This window comes from Sesamum indicum, linkage group LG6, assembly GCF_000512975.1.
Source record: "Sesamum indicum cultivar Zhongzhi No. 13 linkage group LG6, S_indicum_v1.0, whole genome shotgun sequence".
Lineage (NCBI taxonomy): Eukaryota > Viridiplantae > Streptophyta > Magnoliopsida > Lamiales > Pedaliaceae > Sesamum > Sesamum indicum.
The window spans coordinates 8,640,713-8,662,588 of NC_026150.1; the positions used below are offsets into that span (position 1 = coordinate 8,640,713).

At 33.9% G+C, this 21,876-nt stretch overlaps 4 protein-coding genes across 14 annotated transcripts; 2 read left to right on the top strand and 2 right to left on the bottom strand.

The window, feature by feature from the left end:
- Positions 1,607–2,471, bottom strand: LOC105164124 (protein P21). Its single transcript, XM_011082698.2, has one exon. It carries the CDS (start codon positions 2,437–2,439, stop codon positions 1,771–1,773), a length of 669 nt encoding a protein of 222 aa, XP_011081000.1. The 5' UTR covers positions 2,440–2,471; the 3' UTR covers positions 1,607–1,770.
- LOC105164125 lies at positions 8,850–16,173 on the top strand. Of its 7 annotated transcripts, none has more exons than XR_847993.2 (11): positions 8,850–8,984; positions 9,079–9,117; positions 9,884–10,032; positions 10,215–10,281; positions 10,694–10,751; positions 11,318–11,412; positions 11,537–11,640; positions 12,415–12,543; positions 13,107–14,353; positions 14,878–14,987; positions 15,473–16,173. XR_847993.2 is itself a non-coding variant. In XM_020695034.1 (10 exons), the coding sequence occupies exons 3-9, from the start codon at positions 9,911–9,913 to the stop codon at positions 14,338–14,340; spliced, it is 1,809 nt and encodes a 602-aa protein (XP_020550693.1). In that variant the 5' UTR covers positions 8,850–8,984; positions 9,079–9,117; positions 9,884–9,910; the 3' UTR covers positions 14,341–14,349; positions 15,473–16,173. The 7 variants fall into 7 exon arrangements, 1 of the variants encoding a protein (XP_020550693.1); XR_847994.2 differs by having other exon boundaries at positions 14,926–14,987; XR_847992.2 differs by having other exon boundaries at positions 13,107–14,349.
- LOC105164126 (CASP-like protein 4A4) lies at positions 16,389–18,373 on the top strand. Of its 2 annotated transcripts, none has more exons than XM_020695035.1 (3): positions 16,389–16,892; positions 16,968–17,103; positions 17,780–17,937. In XM_020695035.1, the coding sequence occupies exons 1-3, from the start codon at positions 16,603–16,605 to the stop codon at positions 17,789–17,791; spliced, it is 438 nt and encodes a 145-aa protein (XP_020550694.1). In that variant the 5' UTR covers positions 16,389–16,602; the 3' UTR covers positions 17,792–17,937. The 2 variants fall into 2 exon arrangements, with proteins under 2 accessions (XP_020550694.1, XP_011081003.1); XM_011082701.2 differs by having other exon boundaries at positions 16,390–16,892; positions 17,755–18,373.
- Positions 18,808–21,146, bottom strand: LOC105164127 (DEAD-box ATP-dependent RNA helicase 47A). Of its 4 annotated transcripts, none has more exons than XM_011082703.2 (2): positions 21,068–21,146; positions 18,808–20,761 (listed from the first exon to the last, which is right to left on the bottom strand). In XM_011082703.2, the coding sequence occupies exon 2, from the start codon at positions 20,599–20,601 to the stop codon at positions 18,949–18,951; it is 1,653 nt and encodes a 550-aa protein (XP_011081005.1). In that variant the 5' UTR covers positions 20,602–20,761; positions 21,068–21,146; the 3' UTR covers positions 18,808–18,948. The 4 variants fall into 4 exon arrangements, with proteins under 4 accessions (XP_011081005.1, XP_011081007.1, XP_011081006.1 ...); XM_011082705.2 differs by having other exon boundaries at positions 18,808–20,758; positions 21,068–21,119; XM_011082704.2 differs by having other exon boundaries at positions 18,808–20,758; positions 20,909–21,116.

Here is a 21,876-nt window from a genome sequence, read left to right on the forward strand (position 1 = left end):
TCCCGTGTTTCATGAAAGAACAAAACATCTTGAAATCGATTGTCATTTGGTTCGAGATCATTATCAGTCTGGATTTCTTGCACCTACTCATGTGTGGTCCAAGGATCAATTGGCGGATATCTTCACAAAGACTTTAACCGGTCCTCTGTTTCATAATTTACTTGACAAGCTGGCTTTAATTAATTTTACAGTAAGTCCAACTTGAGGGGGGATGACAAAAGTGAAGCACCTCAGTAGCAGAAATATGGAGCTTGAAGACTATGAATAGTGCACAAACAAGCTAAGGCATGAAGAAGTTGCTACTTGCAGAACAAATGGCACTAACACCTTAGTTAGTGAATAACACTTTTATTAGAGCCTCCCATTACGTTTTTAACTCAGACACTCATAGGTGCTTTTCCTAGCTACACGTTTCTAAAAGTACATTGACCATTTTAGTTTTGGGTTTACTAGCTATTGTAGAAGTGGTTATGAATAACCACTTTTTCTTTTCTATTTGATGTATATATACACAGAAACTGCAGCAACTCTGTATCAGTTTTTCTTCTTGATTTGAATGAGAATGAAAGTTTTATTTGAGAATTACTCTTCTTGACATGTTTCCCCAAAAGTTCATTTTTGCACATGATTTTCAAAAGTATTATTTATTTTTTGAGTCAAGGAAAAAAAACTTCCATAATTTCTTTGAACTCTCACTCTTTCTTTAAAAAAATAAAAATTATATAAAAAAGATAACCATTTCCACAAAATATTTATATATCACTTTTATTCATTATAAGAAATATAATATTTAACCATGATTTAAAAAACTGTCATTACCCACGATCGTACAATGATTATTGACTTTGATTTTTACAACGGTCGTTAAAACTATGGTAAAATTCTTTGGTAATCATAGTGACAAAATTAAGGTTCTAGTTCTTTTAAAAATTATAATATATAATCACTTAACAGAGTTATGACAGGCATTCTTCCAATTGATTAATTACTTAACTAGTCGTTTTCAGATAATATGTATTTTCGAAATAGTGCAAAATTTCAACTTCATCAATCTATTCAATAATTTCTATTTTCTATTACATCCTCGCAAGGAGTGTTTGCAATAATTTGTATGTCTCGCGTACATTGTTACTAGCGATTTCTTTTAGGGTAAACTATATTTTTGCCTTTTAAATTATACTTATTTTTATATTTTGGCATCGAATTTTTTTTTTGTGTTAATTTATCATCTCAATTTTGTGAAAATTGCACTTTGTCGTAGACGATCATTTTTTGTGGATTTTTTTATCAATAAAACATCATATGTTGTGCATATGTGAAATTATCACATCACATAACTCTTAAATATCACATGTGCACTACATGTGATGTTTTTTCAACAAAAACTTGGTTAAAAAATAGTTATAAATGTCAAAATGAAAAATTTTATAAGTTTAGATGGTAAGTTGATACAAAAAAATTTAGATGCCAAACTGTTAAAAGCTTATAGTTTGGATGGCAAATGTAATTAACCCTTTTTTATGGGGGAAATAAATTGTCCAAAGAAATTGTAAATTTAGCTATAGGGATTTATGGGGGGAATAAATTGTAAATAATAAAAAGCTGGTAGTCATTTAAAGTAAACTATTGTAAAGATCCAATTAATAACACAGAAGATGAATATCTTGCAAAAATCAAACGCACATCACCGTATATACGTGATGTACAAAAGCTTATTATTATACAAATACGGTCCAAAATTATGAAAATAAGTGAGATAAAATAACAGCTCTAAGGGCAGAACACGACTCTGTAACTAGTACCCGGCGGGCAAGTGAAAGTGCTAGTCGGATCATCCTCCGGATACGTGAACACGTCCCTGCACCTCAGCTTGAAGAATCTCGACAAATTCGTCGGCCGGCACGGCCCCGAGTGGCAGCAGTACTGCGTCGTTTTGTACACCGTGCAGGGGTTGTGGCACCCGCCGGGGGTTTTCAGCTCGTTGGGGCACTCTCCGGTGATATCCGCTGAGCATCTGATGGGTCGGGTGCACCCGTTTGTGGTGGGCCTGAATTCCATCGGCACGTTGAACCCTTCGAGAACAGAGATGTCGTAGTAGTCCTTATGCCCGAATGAGTTGAGCCCGTATTCGGCAACGGTGTGGGGCGCGGACCCGTAGGATTCGCACCGGAGCTGCCCGTTGCAGTCTCCCGTCAGGCAGCTGCCCCGGCCGGATGCGTCGAATGTGCAGTTGGTTCGGGCCCAGATTTTGGCTAGTTTTGGGCCGTTGGGAAAGCCGATGGTCCAGGTTTGGCCGGGGTCGAGGCGGCGGCCTCCTCCGGGGACGGCGGCGGGCCAGAGGGTGTAGGGGCAGTTGTTCTGGATGTTGAAGATGATAGCATGGGTCTGGAGGAAGAAGACGGGGAGGAGAAACAGAGTGATGGCTTTGGGGAAATTCATTTTGGACAGTGTGTGTGTGTGTGTGTGATTGAGATTTTATAGAGTTATGAAAGAGTTTTTGTTCGAAAATTTCAAATTGTTGATCATGTGATGAGTTTGGACTTTCTTGTTTGCTTTTGGACGAGTCAAGAGTTGGGTACGATGCTTTTGCCGTGGTCTTAAAAAAAATATATAATTTAATTTCGTTAAATTTAAATTAATTATATAGTATATATAGTATAATAGATGTATAATTTTAAAAAAATAATTAATTATATGATAAACATATCACTTTTACTCTGTGGTTGATTTAATTAAATTAAACTTGATTTAGATAAGAGTTTAATGTAGTTTTCACCTTTTTCTCTTTTTATAATTAGTTTCCAAGGGAGAAAGGTTTTTTGTTGTATTTTAAATAATATGGGTGGTTTTTGCCTATAAATATAACATATGGGGGGTTTCATGCTATTTTTCTAAAATACAGGGGGTGTTATGCAATTTATCTTAATAATTTTCCTTCAATTTGTTTGTTATGATTGAAAAGAGAGTATATGTTAACCATTTCTCTTATTTTATATCAAAAAATAAATAAATTACTAAAATAGTTTTAGTATGTAAAACATTTAAAAATCTTATCAGAAAAATTATTCATTAAAGAAGAACGAAATTATATTTTATTAATAAAAATATTCAGCAAAATGGGCATTCTACATTTATTATAAACCAATCAATTTAAATAAAATAAAAGTTACTATCAATGATCGATGACGTAGTAGTTTTTCCAACGATTTAAGTATCTCTTTCTCAAAAATTATGTACTAATATTATGAGCGGAAAGACAAAAAGAATTTGAAATAAATTATATATATATATATGTTATATACTTTTTTTTGTTTTATATTTTCACTTCTGCCACCCAATTTTAAACGCAAAAAAAAAATTAAACTCCAAAAAAATTCAATATATATCTAGTTTTCCATAACCAAACACCATAGCTACAATAATTAAAAACCAGTCATGATTGAGACAACTTTCAACCTTAGCAAAAACGATTGAGGATGAAATATGTACTCACTACTATTTACATGTGATAAATAGATGAAAGGCTATAAATTCTTGGCGCCGGCGGCGCAACCCCCCGCCATCGCCGCCGCCCCCACCACCACTTGATTGCGATTATAACATTGACTTTGTTTGCATGCAAAAAGACGATATTCCGCAGCAGCCAACCAATTATTTATTAATTTATTTTCCAATCTTATTTGCAGTGTACCTAACCAATTATATAATTGGAAAAATAAAGCCCACACACTTGACCCCCTAATTTATGTATTTTATTGCTTGAGTTTGAATTTTTAAAAGTGCAATTTTTTTTATTTATCTGCATTAAAATATATGAGTATTTATCATATTTTATATAATATTAGTATAGAATTTGTCTTATGTACAATATTAGTATAGAATTCGTGTTAATTATATATATCTTTTTAACTAAATATTTGGACAAATTACAATGATCTTTCTTAAAGTTTTTGAGGTAATTACGAATACTCCCTTGATTCTGATAAAATTATATAATTTTTGGATGGAGGTATGAAATATTAAGTTTGGCAGATGTGATTAACCCTTTAATATATATATACATAAACAGATATAATTAGAAAAATTAATTTTGAAATGAAATATAAATAAATAAAAAAATTTATAGCCAATGAGATCTAACTCAGTTGGTGCAGCTAAGGCTCCATGATATTAGAGGTTATGAGTTTAAACCCTACTTTGTGCGTGGGATATTATTTCTACGTTGGTATGATATAATATTTTTGTTTATTTTTAATTGAAATCTTAATCTCTTGCAACTACTCTGCAAGAATTAAGGGATATGCATAAATCATTGTAATATTAAGAAATGTAAGAGCAACCAATTAAAATTTTTCATTGCAATTAAATAATTCAAAATTTTAAAAATTGAGAATTCAGTCAAAATCAAATTAATGTAGTCCAAAAATGTTTTTGCTATATATATAGATTTATATTATTTTAGTATACTTTATAAACTAGTTAATTAAATAGTATTTATTATTAGAATTATTTAAATAAACAAACAAACAAAAGAAAAGCACGTAGCAGAAGTAGATAGATGTCAATTTCTCCAACCTTTTCCAAACCAGCAGCCCTCTATCCCACTTTCTTATCATACACAAATATTATATTCATGTGTGTATCAGATGCAGTCTTAATTTTAACTTTTAATTTTGGGATAATTCTGTCGTGTTTCTCTAAAATTTGATATAATTATACGTAAATTTATTATAATTTTAAAAATTATATTTAGTATATTTGAAATTATTTTCGTGTAATAAACAGCTTCTTCTTATGTTAAAATTCACTAAATTTGTTTATATTAACAAAAAAGTTTAATAAAAAATATCATATGTACCGCCGTCGATTTCCAACTAATTCATTATAGCTCAAACAAACTTTTATAAGCAAACTACACGTGTACATCTTCACACTCCAATATACGTGAAGAAGTACATCTTCACCCTTATAAGGGTAATTTGGCCATAAAAATTTATTAACCTACAATAAGTCAATCAGGCGTATGTATGAATTTATATTGAAATACTTTGTTAGTATCAGTAAATTCAACAAATTTTGATTAATGAGAATCTATTTGTTAGACGAAAACAATTTTAAGAGTACTAAATATAATTTTTCAAATTACATGAAATTTACGTATAATTACACTCTATTCATGTAATTTCAAATGTCTATATCTAATAATGACAACCATTACAATCATATATTAATCATTAATATCAAATAATTATATTTAATCAACACATATTATTAAAGTAGAATAACGTCCCATATGTCATTGGGATTCGAATCCATGACTTTAAAGTCATATGGCCTCAACTTCCCTAATTGAACTAACCCTCATAGAAAAAAATAAAATTATAGTGAATAGTATAGATATAAATAAATTAATGTTCACCTAAACTAAAATATTTTATGAAAATCTGACTTAATTATCACTCAAATTATATAAATACTTCATGTCCCGTAAATTGGCCAAGTTCTTCGATCTGATTGAGATCATCAGTCAAAGATTTATTTTTAGTTTTATAATAAGTTCTTAAATTAGTTGTTAGATTGGGATTGATGGGCCTATATGTATTTTTTTAAGAATATTACGAAGGTCTAATAATATAATTGTATTCATTATATTATAATTTAATGTTTTCATAAATAAAAACCACTTTAAAAAAAAAACAATTATTTGGAGTATTTTGGTTTAGTTTTGAAACAGTAATTAAAATAAAATATTATTATTAAAAATATTGATTTTTTACACTAAAATCCGATATAAAACACAATCACACTACAACTTACACAAAATCGAGAACACATATTTTCCGCTACAAATTGAAAAGGAAAACATACTTATAATAGTTTTTTGTTTCGTTATTTCTTTCAAACATAATCAGCGGTTCGAATTTTGATCTGGAATTATAAATGTATTAGATCAGTTTTTGAATTTATATGCACATACAATCAATTACATAAAAAATAAAAAATTAAGGCGAGAAAAAAAAATCATTCAAGAGCCTATGCTCGAACTAAGAAAGTATTAGTTTGGATCAAAACGTATCACAGACGAAACTAATATTTGAATATTACGATAATTTACAAAATATGTCTCAATTTGAAATACATACAATATTACAAAATAATAAGTATGCATCATACATGCAATTATTTTCCAATTATAATGTAGGATTTTTGGACAAAAATAATGATTATTAAGTGAAAGAAATATGTAATATTATATTTCATGTCATTTTCCCATGCCCATGCTCATAGTCTTATTTTCAGCTTTGAGTTAGGTAGGTATATTAACATATCTTGAATACCTGTCCGTCAATGTGTAGTGTAAATATGTAAATAATTTGAACACGTAAATCTATTTATTAGAACGAAGCAAATTTTAATAATATTAAATGTAATTTTTTAAATTATAAAAATTTATATAAGATTATATCAAATCTCGAGAGACGAAAATATAATTATCCCTTTAATTTAAGACGAATTCTTATCAATAAGTATAATTCGTAACATGGAGATAATTGTGGTAAAAATAAAAAGAAAAAAACAAAATAGATAAAGTAGAGGAACGAAAACGACGGGCCGAAAGCCAAGCATACGCTTCTCGAAGCTAAAAAGGCTACAAATTATTTAACTATTTTAAAGTAAATTATAACGACTTTCTTTGAGATTTATTATAATTATAAATATATATTTGTTATTTAAAAATTTATAAATGCTTCCCTCAAATTAAAGGTCGTTTAATAAATATTTTCTTATAATGGGTTGCTACGAGGATGTATTTATTAGACGATCATTAATTTTTAAAAAATATTTATAATTATTCAAAAAACAAAAGAATATTTATTATTTTTTCGGTAAAGGTAATTTTCATTAAGGAAAAGAAAAGTACAGTAGTACAATACAACTTGTTTTCTCAAAAGGCCAAGGAATCCACCATAAGCGGTAAAGCGCACAATTGCTTATAGCGGTATTCTATACTAAGAATCTTCTGTTGCACATTTCGAACCATCAGCACACCCACAGTGCATGTATCTCTATATACTCCATTAAATCACCTAATACTGTGCTCATGCTAAATTAAAAAAAAAATTATTAATTATGATAAAACGCAAAAGAGCCGTTGTGCATGCGCATGTGCCCTTGATGCTGCTGGTTAGGTGGAGGGTTTAGGTTTTTGCCTTCACGTGTTTTCTGTTATTTTTTTTTCTTTCTTTGTAATAAAGTTTTTATATTTATTTTTACTATTAATATAAAAATAATTAATTTGCTTTTATGTTTTGCTAATATAATAGAGTCAATGTTTTTTAAAAGACTACAATGGATACTAATGTGATATCAAATTCTATTTTCTTAAAAATTAAGAGTATTGTTTATAAATATTTACTAATATATCATTGTGTGCAAAGTCGCGTTTTATTATTGGGGTAAATTACATAAAAAACTCTTGAGATAAGGTACAGTTATACGTTCTCTATTTTTTGTAAAATTATAAGTACATCCTTTAAGAGGATATCGACATAATTTATTTTATACGGTAATTTGTAAATTTTTGCTCTAGAGAATGTATCAATATAGATTATTCATTGTTGGAAATACAATCTCATTTTTTCACCTCCACAGCATGAATTGCATGCTTCCCCAAGTCTTCTATGTCAATTTGAGTCCATCTGAAAAAAATGAGGCATTATTAGTATATTACCATTTTTTTTTTAAAATTATGGGTAAATTACAGCGACTTATTTTGAGATTTGACATAATTATGAATACCTTTTTATTGTTTGAAAAATTACAAATTACCCCTAACATTTGATGAAATTATGTAATCATTGGATGAAAGTATGAAATTATCAACTTTGCCCTTATTGTATTTTTTTAATTTTTTTTTGGAAAAATTAAAAACTTATAAAAAAACGAATGGGATGGATGGTAAAATTTTAAAAACCTAACGGATTATGCTAATTGTTGGACGACCATTAAAATCAAGGGTATTTGTAAATTTTCAAACAACGAAGGAGTATTCGTAATTATGTTAAATCTCATGGGAGATTGTTGTAATTTACCCTAAAAATATTTTTCATCAAGCTTTCAAACTTAATATTGAGGATGTTTGCATCTGCTTAAAATATGCACTTATAATTTTATTCTTGAAAAATATAATTTATAATTTTTATTTTTTAAATTAAGTCGACTTAAGTTCAAAAATTATAAATAGTTCATTACCAAATTATTGGTATAATGCAAAACTTAAACTATTTTTCAAAATATTCAAACTTCAATTAGTTAATTTATTGAAATTTGAATAAAATGAAGCTAATTGTTGAACATACGCTACATCAAGGGTAACATAATTTCTCAAATAATGAGGAGTTATTTGTAATATATCAAATCCCATGGGAACTCGACGTAATTTATCCTATTTAATATTGATATATTAACACGCCATCATCATGTGCAAAAGCCATACACGTAAAATTTTATGAAACTTTTTTCTCGTAAGTGTGGTAATGAAATCCCAACCTAATACATCTCGTTTGATATGATTCTGATACCACGTTAAACGACCACCATATATAAAATTTTAAATAATTGGCGATGAAAATTATTTAATATTAATTATATCTTAACAATATTACAAATAATAGTGATTGTGTCAGCACTAGTCCAAACTATAAAACTATGGGTGCAAAATACTAATAATAATTTGCCATTTTTAATTAGAAAAATAAAATCCAGATATGAATATTAATTAGGGCTTTAAATATCCAATGAGACCCGTTACGGATTTTCATTTTTAATTTTCTCTCTCTTAGCTGTATGTTCAATCTTTGGTGTTTCCCGCTACTTCGTGTCACTCTTTTAACTCTTCCTTCTCTCTCGTCACCGTTTCTTTTCATTAAACCCTAAGTTCTACTGCTCGGTTATTCTCTCCACCGACCGACCTGCCTTAATCTGTACCTGCATTTCATTTTCATTTGCTTTGTTTTTTTTTTTTTTTGTTTAATTGTATATTTGATGTTGGTTGTACGTTTTGATTGACGGTTCCAGATCAACAGAGGATGGATTGAAGTGGCTGATGGGAGCTAGGTGAATGACCTCTTCTCCTAGTGTGTTGTTTTATCATTTGCTTGTTTCTGTGTTTTCGAGTCTTGGTTTCATTGAATTCGTGGAACGGAATGCCGCTTCGTTTTTGTTTGAGTGGTCGGTGGAGTGTGTGGATTCGAGGATGTGCATTTTGGTGATCTGATTTTGAAGATTTTGGGAATTTGAAACGAGGGATTCTGTTTTGTTTTATAAAGATGCAGTCTTTCGTCGACATTTTATGTGCAATCGTAATTTTTTGACGCTGGAGTGACTGAAACCCGTAAGTTCAGATGTTAAGTTTGATTAGTTATTTTTGTAAAAGTTCAAAATTTTTGGTTAGTTTGATTGATTAGTTTTCTGCTTTGTTTTTGCAATTTTGTGTAGTTTCACCTGTGCATTCTTCCATTTTATCTTTCTGCTTGCTTGTGAATGTGCAAGCGTGATTTAGTTATTAATTCTCTAATTTGCTTCGATTTAGTTTTATGTGTCTAATTTGTTTTTTTGACATAGAAAAAAGGATTTCAGCATTATTGAATGGTTTATTATTTGGATCGGTTTTTTTAATAGGCTCAGGAGTCAGAAATGTGAAATTTTTGCATATATCTGATTGATTTTTTGTGATAGCCCGTGGATTTGATTTTGTGGTTAATTTGCTTGATTTACTTTAACTTATGTGAATATTATTATGAATGTACCCGCATTTCTTACTGAAGATTAGGATAGATCACCATGAGAAGTATCTTATGATAAAATTTGGTTTATGTCAAAGATTGGTGTGTGCATTGGGGTGGGAGTCATGGTCCAAGTCAAGAAGGAAGCATGTACACCAGAGTCAACAAAAGAAGTCCGATTGGCTTCATCTTCATTTTCTGAGAGCAGTTGTGATACCATTACTCCAATATCTTCCTCTGATTCTGGGTATGCATATGAAGTTCGATCGATCTTATGTTTCGTACTAAAACTATCAGAGCTTAAAATTGAACTTAAGGATATCACTGGATTTGGATTAGTTATTCTTAAAAAGATATGGTTCTAGGTCTTTACTGGAATATTTTAAAAAATTTCAATCTCTTTGCTTTCCTTTTCTTCTTCACATGTAGATTCAGTGTTTACAGACGTTCTGGTCCGGCCAGACGTTCCTCCCAAGCAGGCTGGACAAATGAAGAGGTACATGTCTAGATTACAAAATTTGACTGTGGCTGAATTTGATGATTGTTCTGAAACCATTTATAAAATCTTCAAATTCTTTGAACATCTAGATTTTCTGGATTAGAAATGTTACCATTGGTTTTGCTGGATATACAATGCTGACATTGACCCTTGAAGCTTTATTGGATTAGGCATTTTTTTTGTTTCTTAAGCGCCGTGTGTATGATCTACCATTTTGGATAATTCTGCGGACCCTTTGCTATTATTGTTGAGGCTGAAAGTGGATTTATTACAAAGGGAGAGTTTTAAATGCAACGAGGAAAGTAATGTGTGGGACACAACTTGAAATCTGGTTTGAGTAAATCTTGATGTGTTGGTGTTACACAGAGAGACTATATTATTGATTTAGAGGTATTCAATGTTTTGGCAGGATAAGCTGCTCACTGAAGTAGTGCAAAGGTTCAATGGTAGGAACTGGAAAAAAATAGGTGAGTTTGCATTTTCTTATTGGTGGCTGCCCTTTGCATGTCATTTCTTCGACCAGTTCTTTTTTGCTGTAACTTTCATAAACATATTTCTGTTCCTTGATGGTCTTGCTTTATAATTCATGGAATCAGGTTGCTTTAAGTTCAACTCTTAGTGCTTAAACGTTTTTCTTCCCTGTTGGTTTTCAATGAACTCTTAATGTAGTTTGCATTGTTCCTCCGCCCCTTAAGCTGTAGAGAACTATTTGGTTATAGAAGCCCTTGATGAACGTGTCTAATAACACGGGCATTGTTTTACTTCTGGTGTCTTAACAACCCTGATGGATGAAAGAACAAAATCCAGTGTAAAAAGATCGTAAGCAGTTGGTTCGTATCAGTATGATGCTCTGTAATCTGCATGAGCGTCAAAATTAGCCTCTTAGCTTCAAACAGCGTTAATTTGATCTCTCTCATCATATCATAGTCAGTTCATATATCATATGGTAGAAATTTCTATTTATGATATGGTGTTCTTCAGTTGTTGCTCCCAACTTGGTTTTGTTGACTGGTTGACCTTTTCTCTTCCCCAGCCGAATGCATGTCCGGAAGGACAGACGTTCAGTGCTTGCATCGTTGGCAAAAGGTCCTTAATCCAGCCCTGGTCAAAAGCCCTTGGACGAAGGAGGTATAGAATAGTTCTATTCATTGCTCTCATTGCTGCATAACCGCGATAAAAGGTTAAATAGTGTGTGTGATGACTGTAATAATTGATACTCAATATTTGTACTTTTTCTTGTCTGAAACACTAGGAGGATGATTGTATTATCGAGTTAGTTGGGAAGTATGGCAGTAAGAAATGGTCCACTATTGCAAAGTATTTACCTGGTCGCATCGGAAAACAGTGCCGGGAAAGGTGAGTAATATGCATTTTATTAATAAAAGATAAAATGTTGTAATCAGTTTACTTTGGTAAAGTGAGAAACTACACAAAGATTTGTATAATTAGCCTGCAAGTATGTCCTTTTAGATGCTTGCTCACAGTTTACCAGGTTGCATTGGCAACCACTGACAAGAAAGGTGCTGGTTTTCTATGCTTTATAAATTAGTAGTTTAAAATGTTAAAATGTTTTATACAGGAGAGAGCAAGTTATCGAAGATTTGGCTCTTCTGAGATCCTGAGAAACACTAAAGTTAATCTCTTATCAGTTGTTGAATAGATGTTACCATGCCGTGAGATGATTTCTCAACTTGTACTGCAGTTAGCATATTGCTTCATCTCAAAAGAAATGCAGAATGCAAGTTCTGTGGATTTCGTTTCCCCAATTGAATAAACTTACATGGAATCATCATGTTGAAAGTTATTGATCATGTGTTATAAAAGACAAATAATCTATATATGAGAATGACTTTCCTATGATTCTTTGACATCCCCATTTCTGCCAAGATCATAAATCCTTTTTTTTTTTTTTTTATTGCGAATAATGGTGTTTGAGGTTAAATTTGCTATATATATTTCCTTTTTGAAGAACAGGGAGTAGGTAATACTCGTCTGCAGTTAAAAGTGCTTGTTATGGTCATTTAAATTGGCTTTGTTGCAAGTTACGTAGTACATCTGCAGTTCATGTGCTAATACTTATGATGTGTAATCTTCTCTCCGTTTTAAGATCTGCTCTATATGATCGTGCAGGTGGCATAATCATCTTGATCCAGCAATAAAAAAAGATGCATGGACTGAAGAGGAGGAAGCAATTCTAGCTCACTACCATCAAGTGCTTGGTAATAAATGGGCAGAAATTGCAAGGTTTCTACCTGGAAGGTATCTATTATAGTTTATTTCCATAGAAGTACTGCTGGAGCATTTCTAGCATGTTTATTAGCAAGATTGGTGTTTACTTGGATGGTGCTGGTAAACCTTTTCTTCTTTTTGTGCTTTTATTTGATTGTTGTAAATGCATGGTAAACATTCTGTTTGGTGATTCTCTACGATACATGTCATATTTCTTCAAGATATATTGAAGTAACCAAGAAGTTGCGTTTCACCTTTAGTGTACTGATGGGGTTTCTTTGAGGGGTAGGTTTTCTGAATCTCCAAATTGAAACTATCATAATACACTTGTCCATTGAACTATGTGAGCTTACGTGTAAATTTCTCATAGTTTATTGAGGCAATATTTGCTTTTGAAATGTTCTAGTTTTCTGCATTTCGTTTTGGTTTTAATTTCCCTAAGCAATTTTAAACACAGAGTTCCTGTCCTTGTGATTATGATCATGTTTGTGTGTGTTTGGCCTATATTAAGGTTTTCTCTTGATTATTTAATCTGCAATAGCTTTTATTACTTACCGTCATTGGTTTCCTAATTAAGTATGTCTCATCTGTAGGACTGACAATGCTATAAAAAATCACTGGAATTGCTCAGTAAAGAAGAGGCCTGATTTAAACTTGCCTCGTTTCTCTGCCCTGAAAGTGCAAGGAAGTACATCTCCAGATACGTGCAATGATGAAGAAAAACAGGGCACCAGCTGTAGAATCACCGATACTCTTGGTGAAACCAGGAACTTTGGGCAGAAACCGGCTCCAGAGAAAACTGATGGTGCCTGTTCAACAAACTTGGTCCTTGGAAATGCTAATTTCCCGGGTGATGGTTCAGAGACAAAACCTGCTTCCCTTAAAATATGCAGGTCTCCTGAAGGAGAGAGAAATCTTATAGAACCCCTGGATGGGGATCAGTTCGGTCAATTTTCTAGCATTACAAGTGATAGTTCTGGGGAACTACTCACTGCCAATGCCGATAAAACAAGTTCAGTGAACCCTCTGTCAACTGACTCATTGAATTATACCATGGATGCACACTATCATACTAGGAAAGACCATGCCGATCCTGATGTTCGTCCAATTATATGTGCAAGAATGTTTGACTCTCCTAAAAGGCCTAGGTATAGTCCATGTGTCACAGACGACAGATCTGATTGTTCTCCTGTTGATACCTTTTTAAGTTTGTCATTATGTGGATCTAGTGATGAGAGTCAAAAGGCTGAAAAAAGAAGCAGAGTCTGCAAAACCCCTCCTTTGGTGGATCAGAAAGGTTGTGGCTTCTTGTGTTATGAGCCACCGCAGTTGACTGATTTAGATGCTCCGAATTCTAGCCGGAGTACCGGCATAGGCAAAGACATTGAGCGTACTGGCCTCGAGCTTTTTCATTCATATCCAGGTAACCTGTCTCTGAGCCTCTCTAGTAATGATGGTAGTCCAGAATCTTTGCTGAAGAATTCAGCTATGAGTTACAGAAATACTCCTTCAATCATAAGAAGAAAAACTATTACAGAACCGGCAAGTGGAAGTTACTCTGGTAGTCTCAGCAATTCGATGTGTTTTATCTCATGTGCTTCTACTAATAAAGGGGCTAATGGCTCAAACTTGGTAAGCGAAAAAGGTTGCTTGCATTGTAAAGATTCCACATCTGGGACATCAGTTAGTGGACAAGCTTTGGAGAGACGCCTGGAATATGCATTTGATTTGGAATGGGATTCAACCACTGCTAGACGTTGTACTCCTGGGTCTACAACTCCGTCATCAGAGCTTAAATTTGATGCCAAATTGATGTTGACTCCATGATTTGATTCAGTGAGTGAGTTCAATATTCAGTTGAAACTTTCATGATATTTTGGCTTTAGCTTTTTTGCTCTGATCAGGCGTTGCTATCATTTTCATAATCATAGTTGGCCTGTGAATAATTTGCTATGAATTAAATTTGAAATTGATATTAGGTTAAATATGCTCCTCAAAGATTTTATCATGCTTACCTGGCTTTCGAATGACTGATTAGAGCCTGCTTACTGGTGCTGAAAAGGCACACATATATGCATTCCTATCTTCATGTTCTAGGCAAAACTTTTATCTTTCCTTCTTGGCATATAGCAAAAATGTAAGGAGACTTCTAATATTTGATTGTTTGCCTAGAAATTCTTCGCATTATGTTGCTGATGTGTGCCCGTTGCATGACTCAGCTCCTTCCACATGTTGTATAGCTTTCAATTGAGGCATTTAATGCTTGACCTGTGATGTATATTTAGATGAATATCCATTGTTCTTGTTTGTTTGTCTGCTATCATTCACACACCTTTATAAAGTTGTGTTTGTTCGCTTTCCCAGGAACTGACCGTTCCCAGCTCTGTGCTTGGTTCCTGTCATTTTTGTTAGGTTCAATACATACTATCATTATACAGCAGAAAGACCAGCTGATGTATGTGCAATAAATAAAGGTACATGTATAAATTTTTTTATATTTTATCCAAAAAATGATGCATTTATGCTCTTATATCATCACTGCTGGTTGAATAGCTATATTTTGTTGATTGCCTCGTACATGGGTGATTATTTCAGAAGTCATTCTCACACTTAATACATTTGACATTCTTATTGTGTTTCATGCCCTCAAGACATTGTAAATATCCAACTATGTATTCTGAAATAGGAAATAAACAATATATATTTTACACTTCACGGATGTACAATCTTATTCTGACTAAGGTTTTGTGGATCATATCCTGAATTCGAAGATCTTTGGTAGTGTGATAATTTTTTTTCACCCTTTTACGCATCCTTAAAGCCACTAGTTGATAGTGGAGTAGTATCACTGATATCTTTGCATGTCGGGTGTTATTGTGTTATTGCGTGCATCAAGAAGTTTGTTCCTTGGTAGCTTTCACACAAAACTAATTTCCTCAAGCTTTTTGTCTAACAACAGGGCTGCGACCTCCAAATTAATACAAAAGGTGAGAGAATAATGAAGGTCTGGATACATCTGCGAACAACTGGTATTCTAGTGGCGCAGGAACAGAATCATACAACATGTCTTGCCTTTAGTCATACTTGTTGACCCCTCCATCGCTGGTCTTTTATATGAAAGGAAACGTTGAGCATAAAAAGCTCCCAACTTTCAAGTGTCAAATGCTAGTTGTTCTCTAATAATTCCTGGATATTAAGGTTCCAGGAGGTGCTTTAATCACTATTTGCCTTCTTGTGAATAGAGAATAATAAGAACATCTCCAGTCATTATGACAAAGTATGTGGGAATTTGGATTTATTTGAAGGATACCACATATTTGTTGCTCTATAATAGGTTATATGCCTGTTAGTGAACATTCGGCAGGACCAGAAAAACTAGCTGATAAGCACGAAGTCAAAACCAGAGGCAAGCAAAACATTCTTGGATTGCAAATTGTGGTTCAGGGTGTCGCAAGAAATGAAGCATCCTAATTTTCTGACATCTTGTGTTTATCTTGGTAATATGTTCTAACAGTCCTATATTTGGCCAATTTGGAGTTGTACTCCTGATGTTGAGTTACATTTGCATCTCTGTAAGTGATTCAGGGCAATATAGTTTCATTTCATAATGAACGAGACGTTTTTCTATGAAGCGTGCAATGCTGAACATGATGTTTTTCTTGTAGCGCACTTTTCTTGATTTTGCCTAGACAACGACATTGTAGCAGCTGCAAATCTCACTGTTTCCTAATCAATTATTGCAACTGTAATATTTTAAGTAATCCAACTGGAGAAACAGTTGGCACCTCCTGCAGACATTCACTCAACTTTCTTCTTTCCTATCTAATATGATCTTAAATTTCAGCAGCAGTTGGGCACTACAGAACAAAACAAAGAGTTATCTATAATAAGGTCACCTTACCAAAATCCTTTCAGTTATAACTTATTACAATGGCCAAATCACTTGAGACACCAAACTTGAATAAAAACGAGACATCTTTCTTTTTAAAATATGTAGACTGTTGACCAAATTGTTGGATAACTAATCTGATAGTTCACCTACACAACCTTGCAAAAGAAGAAAGGAAAGAACATGAAACAAGACAGAAGATGTTGCACTTACAGCCTGAGAGGTCAATGTCAAGAACTAGTGTTTCACCAGCTGCAGCCTATTCATCTCCACAGCCACGGCCACCTCTGCCAACGCCGTCACCATCCTCATTTTCAGCTGCTTCCACAAGATGGAGCTCTCAGCCTCCAACTCAGACAGCCAACCTCTCCCTCCGGTTTCTGGCGCTCGTTCTCTCCTTTGCCGCTGCCCTCCAACTGGCTGCAATATCACCAGCTACCGCCAAGTTCAAAAAGCACTCCAACAGCTTCTGTGATTACCCTGAGTTAGTGTAAGAACCAAAAGAGAGAAAATAGCTTGAAGATCCCATAAGGGATATTAGTCTTTTAACACAAACTGTTTACAGGTACTGCTTCACTGTGAACATCTGGGGATTTCTTTATGCAGCCTATCAGTCGTTCAAAGGTATTTGTGACGTTGCACATAGAGGTATTTTCGTTTCAGACATGGTATCCGACTACATCAGCTTCATTTTTTACCAGGTAATTCTACTTGGATCAGTGTAGTTCTTTCGTTTATTTATATATCTAGGACAGTCAATGAACCGAAGCTGGTTAAGAGTGAAATTTTTAATTAAGACTTTATATAGTTCTTGTCTGAATGTTAGGGCTTGAATTGGCTCTGGGCTGTCTTGGAAAATTAATATATTGTATATTTATGTATCAAGTATGTAAATTCATCATATTTAAAGTTGAGCAAATCTTATTCATCAATTTACTTATGCAGAAAATTGGTGTTCTGAGGGGAAATTCAGTTCAACAATTTTTTATTTTAGTATAGTAGTATTTTGATTTTTAACTATCTTAAAATACTTTGAGATTGTTAATATTTTATTGGTAAGTTAACTTTATATAAACAATTATCAAAACTAAAAAAATAAATAAAATCAGGGTGGCTTGAAGCTCATTTTAGTTTCCAAATCAGGACTCAACTTTGCATAAAAGAGTTTGAACAAGTTTCATGTCTTGAAAAAAGAAATATATTCATATAGCATGAAGCTAGATTGACTCGCTCATTTTGGAGACACCCTACAACTAACCTTCTATTTCTGAGACGGAGAAGATATGTCGATTGTTCTCTCTGTTACTTGTTCCAGAAATTTTCAAGTTATCTTAATGTCCAACGTGCAACAGTTGACAGGATACCTGGTTGTCTCAGCCTCTTCTGTAGCTGTACCAGTTATCCAACACATGTACAATGGAACTTCACTCAGGAAGGCAGCTACGGTTTCTGTATGCATGTCTTTTGCTTCATTCCTGGTTATTGCAGCTAGTGGAGTACTGTCTGGCTACAGATTATGTAAGAGGATCATGTGGTGATACCACTCATCAAGCACAAACAGTCTGCTAACATTCCATGTATGGTTAACCACAAATTGGAACAAAGGTAGGACATTGAGTAAAAGGTTTCTTTCCCCCTGGAAATGATCAAAGTCATATATGTTAGAAATGATTCCTTCTACCTAGTTCAAGTCTCAAGTAGCATCCATCCTAACTATGTTGCAACAAGTCATTGCAAAGTCAGGAACAAAGTTTAGATGGGGGTTATAACAACCTAGAATTGATAATGTTGCCCCCTTTTTGAATCTTATTTGTCTTCTTATATAATCAGAATATGTATCATCATCCCAGAATCTCAGGATTCTGGCTCCATTAAGCATATTGTATATAATAAGGATTGCTACATAAAGGACATATTCATATAAAAGGGGAACCATAACTCAGAACATTTTCACTAACGTGCAATAAAACAGAATAAATTCATTGCTTGATGTTGTTATCTCATCATTTAAAGAATTTCCAATAGGGACTGTTGCTCCATTGTGTACTGCTCTAGTAGAGAATATGAGAAATACGTTCTTGATAATCATGTGATAAAACTAGCTCCAACTGTATACAAATTTTTTCCAAGATTTTGACCTTGTTATGATACTAAATATAAGTTTTACGTCATGCCCGTTTTCTATTTTATGGTATTAATTGTGTGTGGTATGAGCCCTTAATCTACTTAAAAATGGCTTACCACCTACCTTTTTCGCTTACACTCAAACTTAAGTTCAGCTTAACATTTGTGCACTTTGTCTAGTGTTAGGCTTGGTATGCAAAATTCTCAAGCCCAGTGTGTGAGCGTTGACCTCAAACTCACTTGAGCTGCTAAATAGTCTAATCTATGTGCAAACAATCTAGTGAAAGTATCTAAAATACTGTTAATAGGAAATTATATAATCAAACTCAAAAACAGTAGGACTAGCTAAGAAGAAGAAAGCTCAAAAGTTCTCCTCATCACAAGATTATCATAAAATAAAGAACTCAACTACCGAGTAACTTTTACAGTTTTTTGTCTTCATTAACAACAAGTTTTCCCTCTGCAAACTCGCAAGACTGGATAGCAACCCCAAGCTGCTTCTGCATCTTCTTCACAACAAAGACTTCTGGCTCCTCGCAGATGGTGACCACAGAGCCTTTTCTGCCAAGCCGCCCTGTTCGTCCAGCTCGGTGTGCATAATGGACTGAGTCAGTAGGCAAGCCCAGATTAACTACAAGATCACATTCTGGTATATCTAATCCTCTAGCAGAAAGTTCATTGGTCAATAACACCCTCACATCCCCATTCCTGAACCTTTTTAAGATGGTTGATCTTGCAAGCTTGCCAAGATCCCCATGTAGCTCTGCTGCTTTCATTCCACGAGCCTCTAACTTGAAGACGGCATCTTTTAGCTGTCTGGTTTGGTTCATGAAAGCAATGACACATTTTGCATCAAGTGCATGTATGCATCTTCTCAACATGTCCACCTTGTGTTGTATCCTTGTAACAGAGTAATAGTGTGTCAGAGAAGGTGGTAGGCTCTGAACTGGGGCTTGATTCTGCAAGTTTGAACCGGAATCGGAATGAGATGGTGTTTCTGACAGCCTAGTAGGATCAGGAGCAGTGACAGATTCAAGTGGGACAACGCTTTTGGCTTGGACAAGAAGTGGATCAGAACCCCAACTCCTAGCCGCTCGAATAACTGAAAATGGAACTGTTGCAGAAACCATTATAGTCTGACGTTCAGTTCGCCTAGCTTTAGAACCATTCATTATATTTTTACTTGCACCAGATCTCCTACCAACATGCTCCAGAATGCGATGCATATCCTCCCTAAAATTAAATGCAAGGAGTTCATCAACCTCATCTAAAACCAAATACCGACAGCTATGCGTATGAAGCTTCCCTGCTGCACTGATTTCGGCAATCCGTCCAGGTGTGCCCACGACGATTACCGGCTTGTTCTTTTTAAGTGCCTCTTCCTGCCTTGACTTGTTCGCACCTCCAACAAGTTGTTGCACCAATCTCTTATCTGCAGGTCCAAGTAGCTTTTCAACTTCCCTCACAATCTGCATCCCAAGCTCCCTTGATGGGGCCACAACCACTGCTTCTACATCCATCTTGTTCCTAGGTTCATCATTCTTCTTGAGTGGCCCAATTTCAGAGAGAATAGGAAGAAGATATGCTAGCGTTTTTCCTGAACCTGTGTAGGACTGAATGACAACATCATGATCCTTAAGAATAGTGGGAATTGCTGCAGCCTGAACATCTGTTGGAACTTTATAGCCTTCCTCCTCTAACCTTTCAACTAACAAGGGAGGAAGGCCAAGCTCGGAGAAAGATTTCGCAGCAAATGGGGCCAATGCCTCTATATCAACTCTCTCTTTCTTTTTAAATGCACTAGTTTCTTTAGGGCTAATTTTCTTTTCTCTTCTTTTAGGGACCTCTACGGTGGAAGTCCCATGCTTAAGTTTGTTTTTGTCATTTCCCCGAGTCGACTCAATTTCACTCTTGAAACCAAGACTTGCGAGAGTGAGAGTCTCACTCTCATTAGCCCGACCAAAAAACCGCACGCTGCTGTATAATGGAACTACACGCGAAAATCCACAAAATTTTCGTGATGATAAAGTATCACCTACAAGAAGCAGCACCCTGGTTGCAGCAAAAGCAGGCATTTTGCGTCCTGACGATTCAATGAGCGACAAAGTAATCAACTCCGTTCACTTCACTGCCACTGGTCGGCTTGAAAAGTGAAAGAAGTTGTTGAAATTGCAAATCAAATTGCACACTCAATTCTGCAGCATCATCTGCGTGGAATCAATTTCTGGGCTTCTTCTGAAATCAAGAAAGGAATAAGCACAGTACACATAGAAATGCAGACTTATACGAAGAACATACAAGATTGATTGGAAAAGAATCCAGTCAGACCATTCACTCGTAGAGCTAAGTAATTTAGATTAGGGGATGCCTACTTCCACTTACCACTCAGGCATTCTATCAAACAGCTACAATTCAAGATGCAGTTATCATAAAAACTGAAATAGCGCATATGTGTGTTCCTAAAGCAAAAACAAGTCTTTAGAGTGCGTGTGCCACTGTGTTCTGTGTGTGTGTTTCTGTGTGTGTGTGAGAGAGAGAGACCTTTAGGAGATGATGATAGAATGGAGGCAGAACAGATTATCTGAACAAATCCTGTCCGTAGTTTAAATGAAAACCTGAAAAGATTTTAGATGGATGAATAATTTGCACTGAGCCCCCTAAACTTTTAGGTAACTCAAAATAAGGTACCAGATTTGTTGTGAATTGAAGCCAGAGGTATAGTATTTTAGGGTTAAATACACTTTGTCCCGTTAAATTATTTTGAGCTAACTTTCACTCCAGTAAATTGATTGTTTGGACAAAATTATCCCTCATACCATTTATAATTAGGTTAATTACATCGCCCTTCCCTGAAGTTTGATGTAAGTCTATAATTTCTGTCCAATAATTATAATATTTAGAGTTATTGTATATTGTAATTTCTATTGCAACCGAATAATATTAAAATTAATTAATTTTCAACTATATACTATAGACATCTTAATCTATATTGATACATATATAATTAATATTATGAGATGTTAGAGTAATACTGTCTGAGTTATTGTTTAAAAAGTTCATTATTTGATAATTGGAATTGCAATTAAGATTAAGAGCTCGTTTGGTTGTATTTTTAATGAGATTATTTTCACTTTTTACTATTAGGTAGTTGGGATTTTGTTTGGTCAAGCCATTTTCATTGAGAATGCATTCCTACTTTAATCTTGAATTTTTTGAAATTATATGTCACATGAGTTGGTTATACTTGTCTTATCTTGTCAGCATGTCTTTTCTTATTTTAAATAAAAAAAAATTGCTCTCTCTCCCAACCATTTTGATCAACCCTCATAACTAATTTCTGTCACATAAAA